Source organism: Lissotriton vulgaris, chromosome 8 (assembly GCF_964263255.1).
Source record: "Lissotriton vulgaris chromosome 8, aLisVul1.2, whole genome shotgun sequence".
Classification (NCBI taxonomy): Eukaryota; Metazoa; Chordata; class Amphibia; order Caudata; family Salamandridae; genus Lissotriton; species Lissotriton vulgaris.
In genome coordinates this window covers 994,778,129-994,799,426 of record NC_141696.1, presented here as the reverse complement: position 1 = coordinate 994,799,426, position 21,298 = coordinate 994,778,129, and the positions used below count along the sequence as shown (strand labels likewise).

At 45.3% G+C, this 21,298-nt stretch overlaps 1 protein-coding gene across 3 annotated transcripts in view; it reads right to left on the bottom strand.

Moving 5' to 3' along the window:
- Positions 1-21,298, bottom strand: part of TBC1D4 (TBC1 domain family member 4) — a 664,791-nt gene that overhangs the window by 118,358 nt on the left and 525,135 nt on the right. For all 3 annotated transcript variants that reach the window (XM_086934887.1, XM_086934888.1, XM_086934889.1), the window contains one exon: positions 15,689-15,846. In XM_086934887.1, coding sequence (XP_086791013.1) covers positions 15,689-15,846 — 158 coding nt within the window. The remainder of the gene's footprint in view (positions 1-15,688; positions 15,847-21,298) is intronic.

Genomic DNA, 21,298 nt, shown 5'->3' with positions numbered 1-21,298 from the left:
CAGTCCAGTTACAAACAGCCAAGGGTCTCTGAACCTTAGGAACAGCACTTTGGGCATAAAACTCGCTCTAGCAGACGCCACCAGAAGGGTCTAATCCAGAACCAGTTGTTACTAGTCAGCTGAGCACTTCAGTGAAAAGGCCTCTAGAAGGCTGTTGTGTCTCTGTAGCTGCACAGGCGGTAGGCCAATTGACCCCTGGAGTCCACTTCTTTGTCCTAGGTACAAGTGGGAGCAGGTCCAGTCCTTCAGGTCCGCTCAGAGGTCTCAAACAGGTGCAGTCCTTCTTCTGTTTTTCCACAGGTCCAGTAAAGGTTCGGAGGATTGTGCCTTGGGATGCCACATTTATGTTTGGCATCAGCTAGTGAGTGGGGATTACTCTTTGCTCTTCACTAAGCAAAAGGGGTAATAGTTCCCAGAAGCAAACCTATCCACCTTTGCAGCTTTTTAGGTTTCGCCTAGCGGAAGCTGCGCTCTGCGCAGCTTTTCCGCGCAGGCGAAATCCTGTTGAGAACCGTAGGGTGCTTTGGTTCGGCCCTCGTCCTTGATTGGCTGGCTCCGTAAACGGAGCCTTGCCATTGGACGAGGGGCCTGTCCGTCAATGCCGGACCAGACACGGGGGCGTTCCCGACATTCTTTGGCTTTTGCCGACGTCACGGGACGCCGGGAACGCCCCCGTGTCTGGTCCGGCATTGCCGGCACCTCCCTTGCTCCCCCTCCCGCTTGTTTCCTGGTGTGGGAAATTAAACAAAGGTTTCTTTCTCGCGGAGGCGGGCGTGCTGTTTCAGGAAGTGACTCGCTTTCACTTCGCTCGCAGCGGCTCTTCGAGACTTCAGGAAAAGAAAGTTGGGCAGAGCTGCAAGCTGGTCCGGCTGCTTCCGAAGGCAGGACCATGGGGTAAGCTCACGCGCTTGGCGTGCCTCTTTCAGCCCTGCTGTTCCACATGGGCCCGTCTCTAATAGAGCATCGTGTCTCAAGTAGGCAAAGGCTTGCATTATACGTTCTTTGTCAGACCTAAGAACATTCGTAACCTAAGACCACTCGCTCTTGTTCCCTAGTTGTGAGGTACTTGGTGCAGCCGCGCGCGCCCCCGCCCCCTCCCGCCGTCCGTTCCTCTAGTGTCCTTTCCCGCCCCCCTCCCGCCCCCTCCCGCCGTCCGTTCCTCTCCCGCCTGTCACGTGGATAACTAGTTGGTGCAGCCGCGCGCGCCCTTTACTGCCCCTGAAAATCTGGCATCTTTATACAGAGAACTGCTGTGTTGCACGAGACGCAAGTGGATGGGTTTAAGCTACGGCAACAAATGACTGTCGGACCAAAGCCAAAACTGAACCCGCCTGCAGGATCCATCCGGTGATTGGTGGAGGTGTTTACGCACGCCTATTCTGCCGCCTTCTTTCCCCTGAAGCATGGATGCCTCCTGCACGCTGCACGGAACATGGCTTGCTGTTTACACCCAGCTCCGCCCCCTTCGGAGGCCAGCCCCTTGCTGTGTCCTGGTCCCGCTGTTGAATGAGCTGTGTCCGAGGTAGTTGAACAGCATTGGAAGGAGTGGAGCGGCGGTGGGTGCGAGAACCGCGGTGCGGGGCGAGTACCGCTGCTGCGGGTGGCGTCCCTCCAGTGGCGTCTGGTGTGCGGCTGCTGCTGAGAGTGCAGTGAAGGGCCTTTCATTGGAAGGAGTGGAGCGGCGGTGGGTGCGAGAACCGCGGTGCGGGGTGAGTACCGCTGCTGCGGGTGGCGTCCCTCCAGTGGCGTCTGGTGTGCGGCTGCTGCTGAGAGTGCAGTGAAGGGCCTTGCATTGGAAGGAGTGGAGCGGCGGTGGGTGCGAGAACCGCGGTGCGGGGTGAGTACCGCTGCTGCGGGTGGCGTCCCTCCAGTGGCGTCTGGTGTGCGGCTGCTGCTGAGAGTGCAGTGAAGGGCCTTGCATTGGAAGGAGTGGAGCGGCGGTGGGTGCGAGAACCGCGGTGCGGGGTGAGTACCGCTGCTGCGGGTGGCGTCCCTCCAGTGGCGTCTGGTGTGCGGCTGCTGCTGAGAGTGCAGTGAAGGGCCTTGTAGCAGCCTCGTGTTGTTGGTGTCACCGTCCCTATGCGCAGTGAAGGGCCTTGTAGCAGCCTCGTGTTGTTGGTGTCACCGTCCCTATGCGCAGTGAAGGGCCTTGTAGCAGCCTCGTGTTGTTGGTGTCACCGTCCCTATGCGCAGTGAAGGGCCTTGTAGCAGCCTCGTGTTGTTGGTGTCACCGTCCCTATGCGCAGTGAAGGGCATTGTAGGTGCCTCGTGGTGTTGGTGTCACTGTCCCTGTGTGCAGTGAAGGGCAATGTAGGAGCCTCGTGGTGTTGGTGTCACACTCTCTGTCTGCAGTCACAGACTGATACGCCCCCCTGCCACGGCGTCATCACTGCACTCTGGAAGTGCCGCAGTTGTGGCCTCTGCTTAGGTTAGTGCATTGTAGCAGAAGCCGCAGAGCAGGAACAATGCCAGGCCCCTTAAATGACCACCTCACTGAGGTACCCTGTTATTGAAAGACATGCGTCGCTGTATTATTAATCACTGGTTCCTATGATGCATTTGTCCAGAAGCCCTACGTCAAGTCACCGTGACTCAGAGGCCCATATATTATTTATGTGATGGTGGGCCCATGTTTTATGATCCAGGCATTCAACCGGCAACTTCTGCCCCCACACACTCACACTCACACTGTAACATAACCTCCCGTGCATTCACCCTGCACCGTATGCTCCAGCACACTGACCCTCCTTGTCTGCTCCCACACACCCACTCTGCACCGTCTACTCATACGTACTCAGCCTGCAGTGTATGCTCTCCTGCAATTAATGTGCACCATATGCTTTCACACACTCACTCTGCACCATCTGCTCCTGTGCACTGACCTGGCACTGTCTGTTCTTGTGCACTCACCCTGCACTATATGCGCCCACTCATCCTGCAGTCTATGCTCCCCTGCAAACAATGTGCACCATTCGTTTTCATGCACTCACTTTGCACCATCTGCTCCTGCGCACTCACCCTGCCTCGTTTGCTCCTGGCACTCACCCTTCATCGTCAGATCCCATGCACTCACCCTGCATAGTCTGCTCCTGACACTCACCCTTCATCGTCTAATCCCACCCACTCACCCTGCATAGTCTGCTCCTGACACTCACTTTTCATTGTCTGATCCCACCCACTCACCCTGCATAGTCTGCTCCTGACACTTCACTTTTCATTGTCTGATCCCACCCACTCACCCTGCATAGTCTGATCCTGACACTCACTCTTCATTGTTGGATCCCACTCACTCGTTCTGAATTGTCTGCTCCCATGCACTCATCCTGAATTGTCTCTTCCCATGCACTCATCCTGAATTGTCTGCTCCCATGCACTCATCCTGAATCGTCTGCTTCTGACACTCACTCTGAAACATCTGCTTCTGACAGTCATCCTGCATCATCGTCTCCCGCCCATGCACTCACCTCACAACATCTGCTTTTGACAGGGATACTGCATCATCTGCTCCCGTGCACTCACCCCACAACATCTGCTTCTGACAATCATCCTGCTTCATCTGCTCCCGTGCACTCACCCCACAACATCTGCTTCTGACAGTCATCCTGCATCATCTGCTCCCGTGCACTCACGCCACAACATCTGCTTCTGACAGTCACCCTGCACCCTCTGCTGCCGCACACTAACCCTGCACCCTCTGCTGCCGCACACTCAGCCTGCATCCTCTGCTCCAATGCTCTCACCCTGCACTGAATGGGAACCTGCACTAACCCTAATTGGTACCACTTGGTACCACTGCACCAGCCACACTACTTCCCTACTGACCGTTCTCCACTTCAGCCCCGTCTAAATTACAATTCCTGCTTGTGACCCTTTTGCCTGCTTGTGCTTGTTTTCCTGACCCTGTTGCCTGCTTGTGCCTCCGTGTGCCCCTGTTGCCTGCTTGTGCCTCCGTGTGCCCCTGTCGCCTGTTTGTGCCTCAGTTTTCGTGCCCCTGTTGCCTGCTTGTGCGCCCCTGTTGCCTGCTTGTGCCTCCGTGTGCCCCTGTTGCCTGCTTGTGCCTCCGTGTGCCCCTGTCGCCTGCTTGTGCCTCAGTTTTCGTGCCCCTGTTGCCTGCTTGTGCGCCCCTGTTGCCTGCTTGTGCCTCCGTGTGCCCCTGTTGCCTGCTTGTGCCTCCGTGTGCCCTTGTTGCCTGCTTGTGCCCCTGTTGCCTGCTTGTGCCTCCGTGTGCCCCTGTTGCCTGCTTGTGCCTCCGTGTGCCCCTGTTGCCTGCTTGTGCCTCAGTGTGCCCCTGTTGCCTGCTTGTGCGTCCGTGTGCCCCTGTTGCCTGCTTGTGCCTCAGTGTGCCCCTGTTGCCTGCTTGTGCCATGTGAGTGTGTGTGGAGGGCTCTGTGTGGCTGTGTGTGTGGGGAGGTTTGTGTGGCTGTGTGTGTGGGGAGCTTTGTGTGGCTGTGTGTGTGGGGAGCTTTGTGTGGCTGTGTGTGTGGGGAGCTTTGTGCGGCTGTGTGTGTGGGGAGCTTTGTGCGGCTGTGTGTGTGGGGAGCTTTGTGTGGCTGTGTGTGTGGGGGGGGCTCTGTGTGTGTCATTTGCGAGAGATAAAGCTAGTGGCATTGTAAATGACAATGCCATTTATTTATGTTAAAAAATACATAAATAAAAATAATGTCAAGAGCAATGCCAATAGCTCTAACTTTAACAAAGGCGAAACCATTGCATTGTAAATGCTTGTTCTATTTCCCTACTGCCAACAATCTCTCAGTGCACCTTATTTCCAAAATCCACGATGGGGAAACCCTTCTCTCCTTATACAGAGTCTGTATGGCCTATCAGAGGTGTGGCCAGTGTACTGAGCAATCATGTCCTTTGTGATCACTTAAAAGCCGTATTTGGGGTAACTCTCCTCCCACACAGTTTGGTGTCAGTTGGACTAAGGGGACAAAGGCTGGTTCTTTCCAGGTGTCATCTGATATTTACTTGTGATGCAGCAGGCCCCTTTGATGTTAATTAAGTTTCTCGCCCTACCTTAACTGGTATTGCAGGCTATTATACTTACTTTGGGAACAGTTTTCACACCTCAATAAAGTCAAACACTTGCTGCAGAGCTGCTAAGTGTTAGGGCAGTGCCACATATCCTCTAAAACAACTACATTTCCTACTATTTCACACTTACTCACAGTTGGAAACATTCAGGTTGCTGAGCATCCTTTTTAATGTTGGGGGCCTGACAGTATTTTGTCTTAGATATTGGTCTGACAGGGATTGGAGATGCTTTATTCCATCACATTATGATGCTGCTAGCACTGTTGCTTCAATAATCACACTACGGATACAGAAGCCTTGTTGAATCAATGCAGCATTAATCAAAGCATCACAATCCTCCTTTGGTGCTGGAATTTTATTTTGTTAGTGCTTACAATCCCGCTGAACAAGATGTGTTTAATAACAAGTCTTGGCTAAATTTCTTTTATGCTCTTTCCTACCCCACTGCAGTAGGTTTAAGATCACCCGTGAACAGATCATGTCTGATGGTGTTCTCTATTTTCCTAAAGAAATTATGTGGGCTCCCTTGCATAATCCATTTCTCTGCACCTGGAACCTTAATCTACAGTTTGGCTGCATCTTTACCAGGTAGGAGAGGTATCAAGGGAAAAGGACAGGCATTAGAGCAATGGGTTAAAGCAGTGACATTTATTTCCTTCTTGCTCTCTCTCAGGTCCCACCCACTGTGCACAAATGCATTTGTTCTACACCTGTCCATCCCCGCTAACTTAAATCAAGTGTGCTCCCTCTATCCTCATGTACATGCTATCCATTTTCATCAATATTTAGCACCAAAGCCCCATGGCTCTGTAGTGCTCATGTGTGGAGAATTGGCACATACACATATTCCTGAATGCAAAAGTACAGGCGAGGCACATAACCTGAATTCAATAGTAATAGTTAAGGGATCACTCTGAAAACAAACTGTTGCCAAATAAGTTGTGTTCTGTTTATGTCATGTAATTTAATATTCCCATAATTTGTATTGCAACCTCAACCATTTCATGGCACTATAATGCCTCTTTATCTGGGATTTCATGCAGTACAGCAATGGTGTTTCCATCTGACAGTTGTCTATTGCTGTGTTTTTGGAGAGAATTAGCTTTTAAAATGACAGCTTACTTTTGAAATATATTGAAAATACTCAGGATTCTGAATACATTGTTTGACGTCCATGCTGTTCAACATGATAAATTAGCTGTTCTCCATGATCCGAAGAATTGGCCACAAACATTAAAAATATTTGGGAACATGGACCTCTACAGACTTTGATACTTTTTAGTCAGACAACTGAGACCCATTGCTACATGACCTAAGCACAGACATTTCATATTGGAAGTAGCTTCCACTTCAGCTTATGGAAAATAAAGCCCTCTTTAAATTGACTGCACTTGTGCAACTCCTCAACATATTGCAGAATGAAACCCTAACCAGATGGGTGTTTGCGGTAACTAGATGTTTTGACACAATCATTGCGATGACAAGATAACAGCCCTTAAGAATTGCATTAAGTGCTCTTCAAAGAACCACATTCGAGGGTTGTATAGCATTTCCTAATACAAGGAGATGCTGCAAAATTGCTCAGCGTGGAACAGAGAACGGACGGGTATTTGCCCCACTGGGGGAACCAAGCAAAGTGATGGGTAGTAAAGGTTTCACACGTGAAACATGTGGGTACAACGCTGGGTAAAGTACCTCCAGCTACATGCAAAGCAGTAAAGACATGGCGCAAACTTGTTGAGAGATGGGCTGGGTTAGAAAACTGACCTCCAAAAAGCCACTATAGGGTCGATGCAGAAAAATTGCCTTGAGCACCTCAACAGGATTCAGAGAATGCGGCACTACATTAATATGCAAGCAGGATGACGTGTTAAATGCATCTGACATTGTGCCACTTAATCACATGAATGAATACAGTATTATTGGTTTGTAGCGGTTTAAATACCTACAGCTCAAACATGCACTATCCTCATGCACCAAGGGAAAAATTGGCATGGTGCAAGTATTAAAAATGATTTAAAAAAGCAGTTTCCAAGATGCCTACTATCCCAATAGTCAATATGACAAAGGAGCTACAAAGCCTTAAAACTCAATGGAAACAAGACACAGGAGTAGCTGAAGATAACAAGTGGGATAAGGCTGTCTAGCACAATTGAGACGTATCAGGAAAATCAGGCTTTAGAGCGGTCCAGCTCAAAATACTTCATGGCATTTATTACACAAAGATGAAAATATACACATTTAGTTGGTTTGTTCGATAGTAAACTATGACTGTGGGCGAAAAGAGGTGGATTCCCCCATACCTCAAGAAAGTGAACGATTACAGAGGGTTACAGGACAGGAGCCTGTGATGAACTGAAGACGGCAATGGAGTGAACACCTGATCTGAAAACCAACAAAAAACTTTCGGGAATTTAGGACATCATAGAGGTACTGAAATAACAGACTTTGTTTATAAATTCGGGTATTGTCCTGGCAATAATGGACAACACAAAAAAGGCGGGGAAGATCTGCACTCACAGAGACTGCGGAATGAACCTGCAACATGGTATAAGTCATCAGGAAATGTAATGTACGAAATTAGGGACTGTCCCAAAATGTTTGGTAATATTTAGGGGGATTGAATGGAACATAAATGTATTGTATAGAATACAAACATCAAGTTCTGATGGATCAGCCGCAAAAGATGTCTGTAACCCTATTCTATTAGATATCGGTCTTCCAACAGGCATGCTTGTATTGGTAACAGGTTGTCAAGTTGATGGTTTTACAGGTTGTCAAGTTGATGGTTTTACTTTCACAATGAACTATTGAGATATCATGGTGATATTGTACTTGTACTATGTTGCTTCTTTTAAACTTGTTCACCAAATGAGTGACCTCCTTTTGAGATAAACACACAATAAAATGTCATTGTTAAAAGAAAAAGTTCTAGTTTACTAATGGTTTGTGTTGTTTAATATGAGAGCAAATCGAGTATGAACCACACACATCTGTAGAATGCTGTGAATATGCATGGTTGTTTTGAGTGAATTCCACACTTTATTTGACTGGGTGGTCAGATGTTCATTATGTAAGGGATCCTATGTTTAAGTTAGTTTTATTTGAATAGTTGTAAGATTTTTGTTGGAGTGCTGAGGGAAAAATACTGCTGAGTCGGGAAACATTTTGCCACTTGCATGGCTTTGGTGCTGTGTTGTGCACAGGAGGGGTTACCAGGGTTCTGTCTAGTGTGCCCTATTTGGTAAATGTGAAACTAGAAAGGAGCTGTTTTGTGGTTATTTTCTGGGGGAAAATGGTGCTCGATGCCTATTGACTGACTATTATTGTGTACTGGAGATGTGTTGGATACCTGTGGCAATTTCTTTCTACTGTGTACTGATTGGGTGGCTGTGTGGTGTGTCTAATATCTGGGTGAGATTTGAATCATAGCCATGACAAACTATTTGCCATACATGTTACAAACTTCCCATACATCAACTTTCAAAAAATAAATAACATACCAATGTATCATTCCCAGCTATCAGAAACATTAACGAAATATAATAATTAACATAAGAAAAATAAATGTACTTACTTAACCCACTCAGTTGGCTCACCTTCCCCTTTCCTCCGCAGCAATTGAATCCTCCACACCAATCCCGACGCTGCTCTCTTGCTGATGATCATGTTCAGCAGCATGAGAGCAGCGCCAGGATTGGCTGGAGCAGGCTGCTTTGAAGCTCCTGCAGTCACTGGAGGCCTGAGTCAGCTCTCCACCCACCTAAGACAGCTGGGTAAAGTGGTTTATAGTACGCATGTCAAGCCGGCCAAGACAGCTGGCCAAAATGTCATGTGCACTATAAACTGGTTGAGAGAGAACTACTCCCCTGCTGCCAGTCAACAGCAGTGGTCCTGCCCCCCAAACACGGCTCATACCGGGGAAAGGGAAAAATGAAATGATAATACATTCAATTTTATTGAGTAAGCAAAGGGAATGCTGAACAATGCAAACATTCACCCCCAATCACAAAGATCTGGGTTTAATCAATCATTCTTTTGCTCTCCACGCCACCCCAGTTTGGACACAGCCATATGCAAATCAGTTTTGACCCTGCCCCTCTTGGGAACAATCCAGACCATACTGCCAAGCCTGGTCCTCCCTGGACCGGAAACAAGCATCCTGGGACCGCTTTCGGGGCATCGCCCCTCATCAGCCAGGCTAGCTTGTGGCGCAGAGAGCACGGACCCACATTTGGGCATACCCTTCCCACATAGGGCGACAAAAGCAAAAGGAACAAATGATGGACGGAATGCTAAACAATGCAAGCATTCACCCCCAGTAACAAAGATCTGGGTTAAATCCATCGTTCTTTTGCTCACCACACCACTCCAGTTTGGACCCAGCCACATGCAAATCAGTCTTGCCCTGACCCTCATGGAAAAAGTCCAGCCCAAACTGCCAAGCCAGGTCGTCCCTGGACCGGAAACAAGCATCCTGGAACAGGTTTCGGGGCATCAACCCTCATCAGCCAGGCTAGCTTGAATCCAGTGGCGCAGTGAGCATGGGACTCACGTCTGGGCATATCCTTCCCACATAGGGCAACAAAAGCAAAAGGAAGAAATGATGGACGGAATGCTGAACAATGCAAATATTCACCCCCAATCACAAAGATCTGGGTTTAATCCATCGTTGTTTTGCTCAAGGAAACCATAGGAATGGAGTGGCTGGTGCATAGACATAAGTGCTGATATTTAGATAGGCAAGTATCACTTGGGTATTCTTTTTTCTTTCCTCACATGTTTAATTACAACATTCAAAGGTGTCCGCTTAAGTGTTACAGTGAGTTTACTTGTTACAGAGTGTTCTGTACATAAGCAGTTGTTGTTTATTTCTGTAACTACCTCGGTTTAGAATGTGCTCAAAAGACCTCCTGCAGGAAGGTGCGGGTTGTGTGCTCTGCCCACTTCCTGTTGCTGCTGTCACCTCTTCCACATCGCGTCCACAGCTCACTTTGTCACAACAGCAGCTGTGATTATCTACTGTAGTGGTGCCCATATTATTATGCTTCTAGAATTCATGTCAGTAGTTACATTGCATTTAATTACATCTCAGTAGATGACCTTGTGATAACCACATCATGATTACCCTTACACCACAATGTTTTATCTCAAGGTACCTATACATCGCAGCTTAAATTATATAATTTCGAGACCTACGTTTGTGTGTATGTGTATATATATATATATATATATATATATATATATATATATATATATTCACTGAAAAAACCATAGGTTTCAGGTCATATAAAGTTAGGTATTAGCATTTAAAAAACCGTGCAAATTCACTGAAAAAAACATAGGTTTCAGGTCATATATAGTTATGAATTAGCATTTAAAAAAACATTGAAATTGCTCCTATATGGTTAGTTGTACTAACTATCTTTCGCGCACCCGCACTCCACTGCTGATGATGTCACATATTACATCATTCATGACATGGTCAGTGACATCACTGATTACTTATGGTTTTTTCAGTGAATTTGCAAGGTTTTTTAAATGCTAATTCCTAACTATATATGACCTGAAACCTATGGTTTTTAAGTGAATTTGCAAGGTTTTTTAAATGCTAATTCTATTAGCGGATAACGTTTAAATATGTTAATATCCTTGTGGAACCCCCTGAGCAGGCCTAGGGGGTCAGGGTGCTTCTACCCTGCCCCCTTTTTGAGTTCTACACGTTGTTTATTTGGCAGACCCCCCTGCCCCCTTGTCAAGGGGGCAGGGGGGTCTGCCAAATAAACCATCTCTGGTAGAAACGCTGACTAGGAGTGCTGTCTATTTTGTACATCCGAACATCTTGGAAGTGTGTGGCGACATTGAAACGTGGCTCACCACAGCGAGGCAGAGCACTCGGGAAGAGGAGGAGCGACGGCGGTGAAAGGAGCTGTTCGAGAAGAATATATATATATATATATATATATATATATATATATATATATATATATATATATATATGTATATATATATATATATATATATATATATATATATATATATTACACTCACACACGTTTTGAATACTACTTATAAACTCAGTTTCAAGGTGAAGGTTCCGGGGCTTTGTTTAATTAGGCCCCCGGGTAAGTCAGGTCCCAGGGAAAATTAAAAATAATGATGAGGTGACAGCTTGGGCCCCCCGTGGCCCCCGGGACCCCCACCTCCCTGGGCCTGAACACACAGAAAATGCGAGGGGCCTCGCTTCCCCCGCAGCCTCGGGGACCGTCATCTGTTTGAGGCTATTAGAAATTATAGTGTGTGGTGGGGCTCCAGCCCCCGCGCCACCTCCAAGGGCTAATTGACTGCAATGCGGGGTGCATGCCCAGCCTCCCGCCTAGCCTCCCACTGTCTTGGGGACCGCTACCCTCAGAAGCTATAATTAAAAATAATGCATGGGGGCTCCAGCGCCCCCCCCCCCCCCACGCAGCCCCGTGGACCGCCACCTCACTAGGGCTTCATTTCTGCAAGAAGGGGCCACCTCTCTGAGACAAAATAGCCCTGGAGACTTCCACACACTAGGGCCGGCTCCAACAATGTCCTGGGGTGCCCACCCCAGGACATTGCTTTTTGCTATGATTTGGCAGGAGCACTGCTCCCGCCAAGCCATTGCAAACTCTGTTCTACCTCATGGAATCGAGAGTATTGAAAATTGCGAGAGCGAAATTGTTGTTGGACAGAGCAAAATCAAAGCAAAAGCAATGCCAGCTCCTGCGGGAGGCAGGGAGCCAGCAGGGACCGAGGGGCCTTGAGATCCCCGGGGCAATATCAGCGGACCCCCTCCATATTAAAAAAAAAATGATGAAGGCCTGGCTCCGGGGTATGGGGTCCATGGGGCTGAAATAGGCCAGGGAAGGCCCTGGGGGATGTGGTCCCCGGGCGGAAATCGGCCTCAGGAGGAGGGCCGCTTGGCCCCTCCTCCTATTTAGAAAAATAAAGAATGGGTCCCGGGAGATGGGGTCCACCCTACCGTCTTAAAAAAGAATTTTTTTAAAAAAAGGAAAAGGTCAGCCCTGGGGGATGGGGTGCACAGGGCCGTAATCGGCCCAAGGAGGGAGGTCGCTTGGCCTTCCTCCCCATTTAAAAAAAAAAATGGTCCCCAGGGTTGAATCAGCGGAAGGAAGGGGGCTAACAGCCCCCTAACCTAAAAAAAGTTTTATAAAAAATAAAAAAAACGCCCCCTTTACCACCACTCTGCAAATGCACCTCCTGGTGCAGTGGTGGTTGGGGAATGAAATCCCCTTGAATGCCGAGGGTCTTTGGGGGCCAACAAGTCCTCTTTTTACCACTAGTAAGTACCAGACAGCAGAATTGCTGAGAGGACTTTAAGGCCAAGCCCCTTCCTCTACTACTCTGCAAATGCACTATCTGGTGAGATTTTGGTTGGGGATTAAATTTCACTTTACTCATGAGGGCCTCAGGACTAAAGTAGACTATTTCCCCCAACCAGTAGTACGTCAGGAAGCACGTTTGCAGAGTGGTGGAGAAAGAGAGCGTGGTCACCGAACACCTCTTGGTAAACTCACTGTATAGGACTTACTGGGCTTAACAGGAGGGGTAGATGGACCCCAAGGACCCCCAATAGCCAAGAGGACTTAATCCCCCTACTAGTAGTGCACCAGGAGGTGCGTTTGCAGAGTAGTAGAGAAAAGGGGCTTGCCCTTCTACCAGGTGGTAAAGCCAATAAAAAACTGCATACCTACAATGTGATGTACCATGATGTAAAGGTACTGAAATCTAACCTTGTTGTACTTACCTGCGATAAAAAAACTCTGATGTCTTATCGGTGATGTACTGGCTGCAGAATAAAGGTAGCCCACCTTATAGGATACTCACGGAGGCCTTCCTAAACAGCTTCCTATTCTCACCTTCACGCTCTTCCTCATGTATCTCTTGCTCAGTCTCAATCAGTGTCTTGTTCCCACCAGTATCAACCTCATCACGTGGCTCATGGTTTGCCATTCTGCCACAGTGATCTTTGTAGCCTCTATGTTAACCTCGTGGACTCTCCTACATGAAAATCCTGAGTCACAGACGTCACCAGCAAGTGTTGATGCAAGAGACGTTATTTGTGACCTGTTTAAAATAGCTGTAATTTCTTATTTCTGCATCCCAGATTGTAAAGATTTGTTAAGTGATTATAACCACTCTCCATAAGCAGTTTTGCTATTAGGAATTTGAAAGCCACTAAGATGTGCAAATCTAGAACCACAGAAATTTCTTTTTGCACATGTAGCCCAGCTTTTGAAATATGGTTACAAAAAGAGTGAGGTACCACTGCAAATTACTCTGTTTTGAATATCCAGGATTTCTCCATTTTTTTAACATGTGATTTTGCAACAGTTCTTAAATGTGGACAAATATTTCACTTAAAAGACACACTTGTTACCCCGACTTGTTAACTTCTACAGCGTGGCCTCACAGAAACTGCAAATGTGGTATCATTTCAAATGAGAGGAGCGTTGAAATGAAGAAACGCTTGACAGTCTTTGGAATTTCTTCATAATCATTAGCTTTGTTTCCATCAAGTTTTCTGCATGTAAGTATGCATAAAATCTTTTTTCTCACATCTGCTCCACAATCGTAGCTTGCATTTAGAAATGTTTTGATTTCCTTGGTAATAAAACTGGACAAATCCGAAGTTCTCATAACTGAAAGAGTCAGGGACAAACAACCACATAGTGAGTTACAAAATTAATACTTTACAGTCTGTTTTCTTCAAAGTATGAAAATGTTTCTTGATTTAATGTGCATTGTGGGTAAGGCATTTTGGAAGAAATATCCAAGCGACTCTTCCCTGAAATCAGATTACATAGAACTAATACTTTGGAAGTACCCTTATTTTGCAAGCAGCCAAACGTTAAGAATGTAAAAATAGTCCCCCAGATCCAACTCCCTACTGACGACACTGTATAGATGCAAGAAAAGCTAGCAAATGCTTGGGGAAAAAAATCATGCTGTTCTCATAGGAGAAGAGCAATTGGGAAATCTGCATGAAGAAAACAAAGATATGTGACAAGGCTACCCCTTGCTACCAGCTCATCTTTGCTTTTGCAAACAGAACAATGTACTTCTGGAAAAAAATGCTGCCTTCCGTTTTGCCTACAGTGCATGCTCCGAATATTATAAATGTACTGTTTCGAGTCATGGCCTCATGTGAAAAAACACAAATGCTCTTTTCACAACGTATATGGAATAAAAGAACGTCGCTTTTTGCCATATTTTGAATTCAAGTTCAAATTCAACAAAAACTAGGAACGATTACAAGCCCCCGTAAACCGAAAAAGTAGCGTACACATTGCATGCTGGTTTAAAAAATTGTCACCATTAGATTTCACTCCATACATACTTGGAACTCCAAATATGGTTTAGCACTAGGGGTGTGAAAGACGAGGCTGCTTTGCCAGCTTAAAATATCTTTCTTTCACAGTTTGCATTTGACACGAGGACAAGTTCCCCACCACCATGTCATTACCGTATAAATAATGAGTCACACATACTACGTACATGGGTAAAAAAAAAAAAAAAAAAAGACTTGTTAGACAGTGATACACACTTACTAAAAACAATTCTCCTAAAAAAGTGGCGAACTAGTTTGAAAATATGCCTAGTCATGCCAAGACAGGATTTATAGGGGATTTTTATGAGTCTGACAGTAATTCTGTTTTTCAACATACACGACACAAACCACAATAAGTAGGCATTGGCCACATACTGGAAGATTTGAGTTCTTCAAAACTGAAGTCCTCGTGAGGGGGCTACGCCTGCCTTTTTGCTTTGGAATGAACAGATAACTAACAACAGATTTCAAAACAAAGTGCTCCAAAATCAATTTGAGTCTCCCAAAAAGCATTGTACCCAAAATATTAAGGGAAACCGTTATGATTTTGACTGAAATGTTTACCAGTCCGTAAGGGTTAATGCTAAAAGTATATGTGGATTATAGATCTTTTCAGGCAGTAAGGTCAAGAATCAGAAATGAACCTCCTCTGAATATATGAGCAAGTCATAATTTTTATGGATACAAGATGGCAGCTCACACTTATTTCTCTATGTAACCCTAGGCACCCGGTTGGTTTCCTGGATTGTGGATGCTTACGTTTTCCAACGTTGTTGAGTACTATCTTTGTTGTTATATTATTAAGTTTATTATTGTGTTTTTTATTTACTGATGGTACCAGAGGTTTCTCCTCGTTTACCTAATTGTCTGTCATTGGGTTCTTCATACTGTCAAGTGCTTGCGGTGAACATGTGTCTAATGAATATAATAATAATATTAATAATAAGAAGCATTGGAAATATTTGTCTTTGCCATGAATGGGAACGACATATGCATATCCCATGCAAAGTTCTATTGTAAATGTTGCCTAAAAAAGTATTTTAAGAAAAGGATATTAAAGACAATGCAGTTTAATACAATCCATTCTATTAGAGTACAAATTGTAAACATTTTGCCTACATGAGATAAGCATTTATATGGACCACTGAAACGAATGGAATTGAACGTTGTGGACTAGCTCACTAGAAAATTGAGGCATGTCATGGGCACTGACCACCTTCAATCAATAACAGTGCATATTTGTTGAAAGATTTTTTTATCATTTATACCAACCTTTTTGCTGCATTGCAGAGGGAGAAGACTTATTCATGGGCGAAGCCACCCTCAGGAATATTCGCTGTCGCCACGAGACACGGCGGGGAGCGACAGGTCCAGCATTTAAAGAGTCATTGCTACAGCCAGACAAAGTCCTTCTTCGCCCCTCCCAATCACTGTGAAAAGGCCAAATCATATTAAAATCAAAGTCAGATCAAAGTCAAATGAAGAAAGCAAGAATCCCCTGGAAGGCAGATTTAAGATGAAGAACACAGCAAAAGCTGCAGTGTTTACATCTGTGTTGACACTAAAGAAAGTAGGTTAATAGTGCAAGAGGCAGAACTAGAAATCTGTGCGAAAAATCAGGTAAAAAGACATCCACAGCAACAACAAAAAAGCACAGCTCAACAGAAACACGAGTAAAAGAGAGGGAATATCAAATCTCTTTCCATAAAAATACAATCCTTTAAAAAGTCTCTTCATCCCATACAATGGTCATTTAGCAGAATCTACTTAGGCGTGTTCTGTGGTGATGCACAAGATCACTTCAGAAAGTTAATTCCGGTTGTGACCCACGTTTACCCACTTGCCATTGGAACTCAGACCTCTAACTATAGTTGCTGAACTTGGAGTAGCCCACAATCCTGTTTCAATACCACACGCTATGTCAGTTGTGGACATTATCACAACTGTACAAACTCCTGGAAGGGGTTCACTATTCTGAGGGATGGTAGGGATAAGCGGAGGAATCTGGAGGACAGTAAGCCAATTAGAGAATCCGAGTGCCTTCATAAGCGCAGCAGTGGAGCTGTGTGGTGTTACACAATTCTCTACAGTTAGAGAATAATTTAGCTTTTGAAAACAAGGAGCTGTGAGTACAGACATTATATGACAGTAGCTCAGTATGCCTGGTCCAGAGGTTAGCGAAAGTACATATTACCTTTAGTTGGCATTTCAGGGAGCACATTCCACACAAACAAACAGAGCGTTAGTATGCAACTCTCTTGAGGGAAGTAAAGATCAATTCCTGGCAGAAAAACTGAAGTTAGCAAACTAATGAAAAGCAATGACTTGAAAATATCAGACAGTCTCTCAAAGAGCACTTCCCAAAACCAAGCCAAGGGTGTGTTTGAATACAGTGAAGTGAACAATCCACACCTTTGTGAGCTGGAAGAAAAACACCTACTATAATCAACAGTTCCCCAGCACTTAGATCACATGACAAGTCAACCATAATGAACAGCAATTTAATCTCCAACACCCTAACCGTGTGCCTGTTCCATTTCAAAACTGAAGCGGTGCGTGTGTACACAAATTCCTATTTATGAAAAATGAAGGATGACAGCCATGAGGGTAGAAAGATAACTATCAATTGTCTCTTTCAAATGCAACTGGCATTGAAGCAAATCTATAGAATGACTAAATAGGATGGACACATTTATGTTTCAAAAGCCTCATGCTGCTTTCTGCAATGTGCAGAAACATGAAACCACAAATTGATATCCAAACCTGGTCCTAGCAATGAAGATATGCACAGGACATGGACTTGTGGGAACAATTAAGAATATAGTACTTTTTTCTCAAAGTAAGATTTAGTTTCCTCCTTAGCCCTTTTAAAAGCATTAGAACTAGAAAGTGGCATACATCTTACAAATCTAGTGGCTTTAATTCACGGACAAGCAGCTGGCTTTTAATTGCCAGTTTTAATGTCTACTTTAGCTATAATCACATAAGCAAAACTCAGTCAAAGATGATGAAGGCACCAAGACAGCAGGTGCCTAGAGAAAAGGCGGGGGTCCAAACCGGTAGAAATGGAGTCCTGCCACCAGAGAGAGGTATTCTGGCAAATTAAAGAGGAAGAAGGAACCTTGGACACAAATCCAGAAGAGCATTCAGGGCAGAGAAATGGAGGGCAAAGAACTGCACTGTTTCCTCCTGCAAGGAAGGCATATATACAACCAGGGAGCCAGAATATCAGGCATATCACAGAGAGACCACCAGAAATTCCATGATTCCCCTGTAAATGAAAGGGGGAAAGGGTCATGGGTTTTTGTAAGAGGTGCTACAAAAGTTTGAAAGAACTATCGGAACAAGAGGGAGGATAAGAAGAGGTGGAAACCAATGGATACCTGGGCAGAATGAGAACAGGGCCAATCTTTACCTCGGAAGGATTGGCCCTGTTCCCATTCTGCCTTTCACCTGACTGATTCCTCCCTGACTTTTATAGGGATTGGATAGGACAGGAAAGGGTTGGTTTGGATAAGGGCTTTTTTAGGGCTGGATTGGATATTATGGGCACCTCTATTGATCAGGCAAGTCTGGAGAATGGAGAAGGAGGAGGGAGTATGCATAACAAGAACAAGACCACTCCTTATCTGCGAAACCTCTATGGTTCATGCAAAGACATTCTTACCCACTTTGAGAGAAAGAGAGAATAAGAGTAGCACTTGGGTCTAATTGAACAGATAAAAGAGAGAGACCAGAGACTTGAAATAAGGAATAGGAACCCTTGACGGCTGATAGCTTAACTACTTAAAGACTGCAGTAACCTTTGAGACAGGACATTTTGTGTACTGTGTGATTCCTTACATGGTCCCATAACAAAGAAGCAAGTGGTTAAGAGATTCATGGATGGAGAAACCTACCGATCCTAAAATTGTCTCTTAAAAAGTCTCTTACTCCTCTCTTACAGTTCATTGGCCTCTCTGGGGGCTACAGACATTCTTAAACACCATTGATTCATTATCTGTTATATTGTGCTTGATGGATTTATCTGCTTGCCTTGTATTGTATTGATTCTGTTCTTATGGAAACGCAACGGGCAAGAGCTGTGAGCCTGCAAAAGTTGGTAGCAAGCCCTTGCTAAACAAGAAAAATAAATCAAAACAACCATTTTGTGTGACCACATATTCCCCAGATTTATAGTAGGAAGTATCAAATGAGGACCAATAGTGAAAATGTACCTCATGGTAAGGAGAATGGAGATAACTGTTTAACAAGAAAACCGGACCTTGTATAGCACATGCTGCAAATTAATTGCCTAGTAAACATATCAGTAGTTTATCATAAAAAAATGAATAGTAGCCACCAACTAATGTCTAGAAAAAATACAGAGATGAACATATTTGCCCAATAATGTGCCCACGGACTATCTAAGGTTCTGAATTTAACATTTCAATTTTCTTAAATCGTAAGCCAGGCTTGCCAAAAGTTTTTATGAGGCCTAGGGCTAACACTTAACGCAGGGCCCTTCGGGTGCCTGGTCTGTTTTTGTCAGGTGCCACAAGCACATTTAATCCAGGGAAAGAGAAAACATGGCACCTGTCACTATCTACTGGTCTGAGCACTTAAGCTGCCTCATTATTATTAAAACTAAAAGCTTGCTGGCAATTACAAATCTATAAATAAATTGCATTGTGAATGTTATTGAAGAAGAGCGGGGTCCTGGAAAGCATAGAGCTTGGGGGGATAATGCTCCCTTTACTGCATTCCTCCTCCCCAATGATAGCCATGTCCTAAGCATGTCACTTTGAAGATTTACCTGAAAATTAAAATGTTGAACTGCCATTCTCATCTATGTCTATGCTCCCAGGAGTCCACAAGCAATCCAAAGGAAGGGTCAAGGAGACTACGTTTCTCCATTGCTACAATGTTTGATTCCTCTCTCTTTAGATTGCAGATCCTGTGGCGATTTCCCGCTCTTCAAGTAAAAAACTCACGTCTGAGCATACCCTGCCACACTTTGCCATTGGATTCAAGCAGGCCGGGCTGAAGACGGCTGGAATGCCAGAAACCGGTCCTTGGAAGCTTGTTTCCAGTCCAGGGAAGACATGGCTTGGCAGTTTGGGCTGGACTGTTTCCATGAGGCACAGGGTCAGACTGATTTGCATTAAGCCATGTCTGAACTGGGGTGGCAGAGTGGGCTAAAGAACGGTGATGGATTAAACCCAGATCTTTTGACTGGGTGTGAGTGTTTGATTGATTCAGATGCTCCGTCCATCACCACCCCCTTTTGTACGACTTTTAATAATTTGGGATTATTCTGCAAAAACCAAATGTGCCTTTCTGCAAGTGTCCAGGCTGATCTAACTGATGATGGCTCACCTATGGTGTCATGTATATTCCTTCAAGGCAGAGAACACAAGGAGGGTCTTGGGTGTGTGTACGGTGTTCCTCTCCTGAGCAGGATGGACTTGGTGTTGTACTCAGGCATTCCTGAGCTTCAAAGGATAGCCTGAGGACTGTGCCCACCTCCTTCCTGACCTCTGAAGCTGCCGGCTCAGTCACTGGTAAATGCAGTGACACCCGGGCCTGCCTGTCCTTTGTTACCAAATACAGTATGGAGCGAAAACCAGGGGAAAAGGAAGAACTGACCAGAAGCAGGGTTAGGGGTGCACAAAGAGAGAGGCCACCACACACAGGCTGCCATCTGGTATAAAAGCGGCACCATAAGAATCGCTCATCAAAACACACCTGGACCTGACGAAGATTCAGAAGAACTTCCCTGTTGTCTGAAGAAGGAAGATTGGACCTGCTTGCCTTGAACCCAGGACCCCCAGAAGTGACTACAATGGTCAGTTGACTGAGCTAAAGGGTCACAACAAGCCTCTAGAGGACTTCATTGGAACTGCCCAGATGACCAGCACCAACTGTACCTGCCTGAGCCCTGCTGTAGTCCTGATCCCCAAGAAGTGCTCCACCAAGTCCTGAACCCATGGCTGGAATTAGAATGTACTTCTCCTACTTCAAACCTGAACTACATGTGAAAATCCAAATGTCTGGGCTCTTCACAACCTCAAACAAACTCTTTGCTTCAGCAACGATCGCTCGCGTCTTCTGCCAATTTGAAGCCCGAAGTGTGACCTGCTCTTCCCACCAATAGTGACTGTCCATTTCTCCTGCCAATGTGATGTTCCATTGGTGACCTGCTCTTCACGTGTACAATGATCTCCTCATATCTCCCACCAATGGAAAGCTCTGGCTGAGGATCCTCGCATGGACTTTGACTGGAAGGTAAACTATTCACTGGGACAGACCTGGTTCCTACATTCGACCCATGCTCCATCGCGGTCTGCCTACGCTTGTGACCTTAACCCAGTCCAGGGCCAACAGATAATCATGAGTAGAGCTTTGTGTTTTTTGGAGCTATTTTCACCCGCAACTCATTGGTTTTTGCCATTTTTGTGACATTTTATTTGATAACATTTACTTTAGTTACTAAATTGGTATGGGATTTTTCTTGAGTTATGTTTCACTTTATTACTGTCGGAGTACTGTATAAATTCTTTACATATTGCCTCTAAGTTAAGCCAGACTGCAATGGTGCCTAGTAACCTGAGGGTTAGGCACATGTTTATTTAGTCACTTTTGTGGTTCACCCTGACAAGGATTGTGTTTATTACTTGAATAAAGCTCTCACCCCTCTCAATTAATAAGCTAATTTCTTACACTAGTGCAACACTATTACTGACATTAGGATTCCACCTACCACATCCTCAAGTTAGATGGTTGAGTAAAAGTTGATATGCTTTCTAGTCACAAAGACAAAAAATGGGCACTCGCCACACTATGATTACTTTCATCCATAGTACAGCAACATTTTTTTTTAATGCATTTTACGAACTGTAC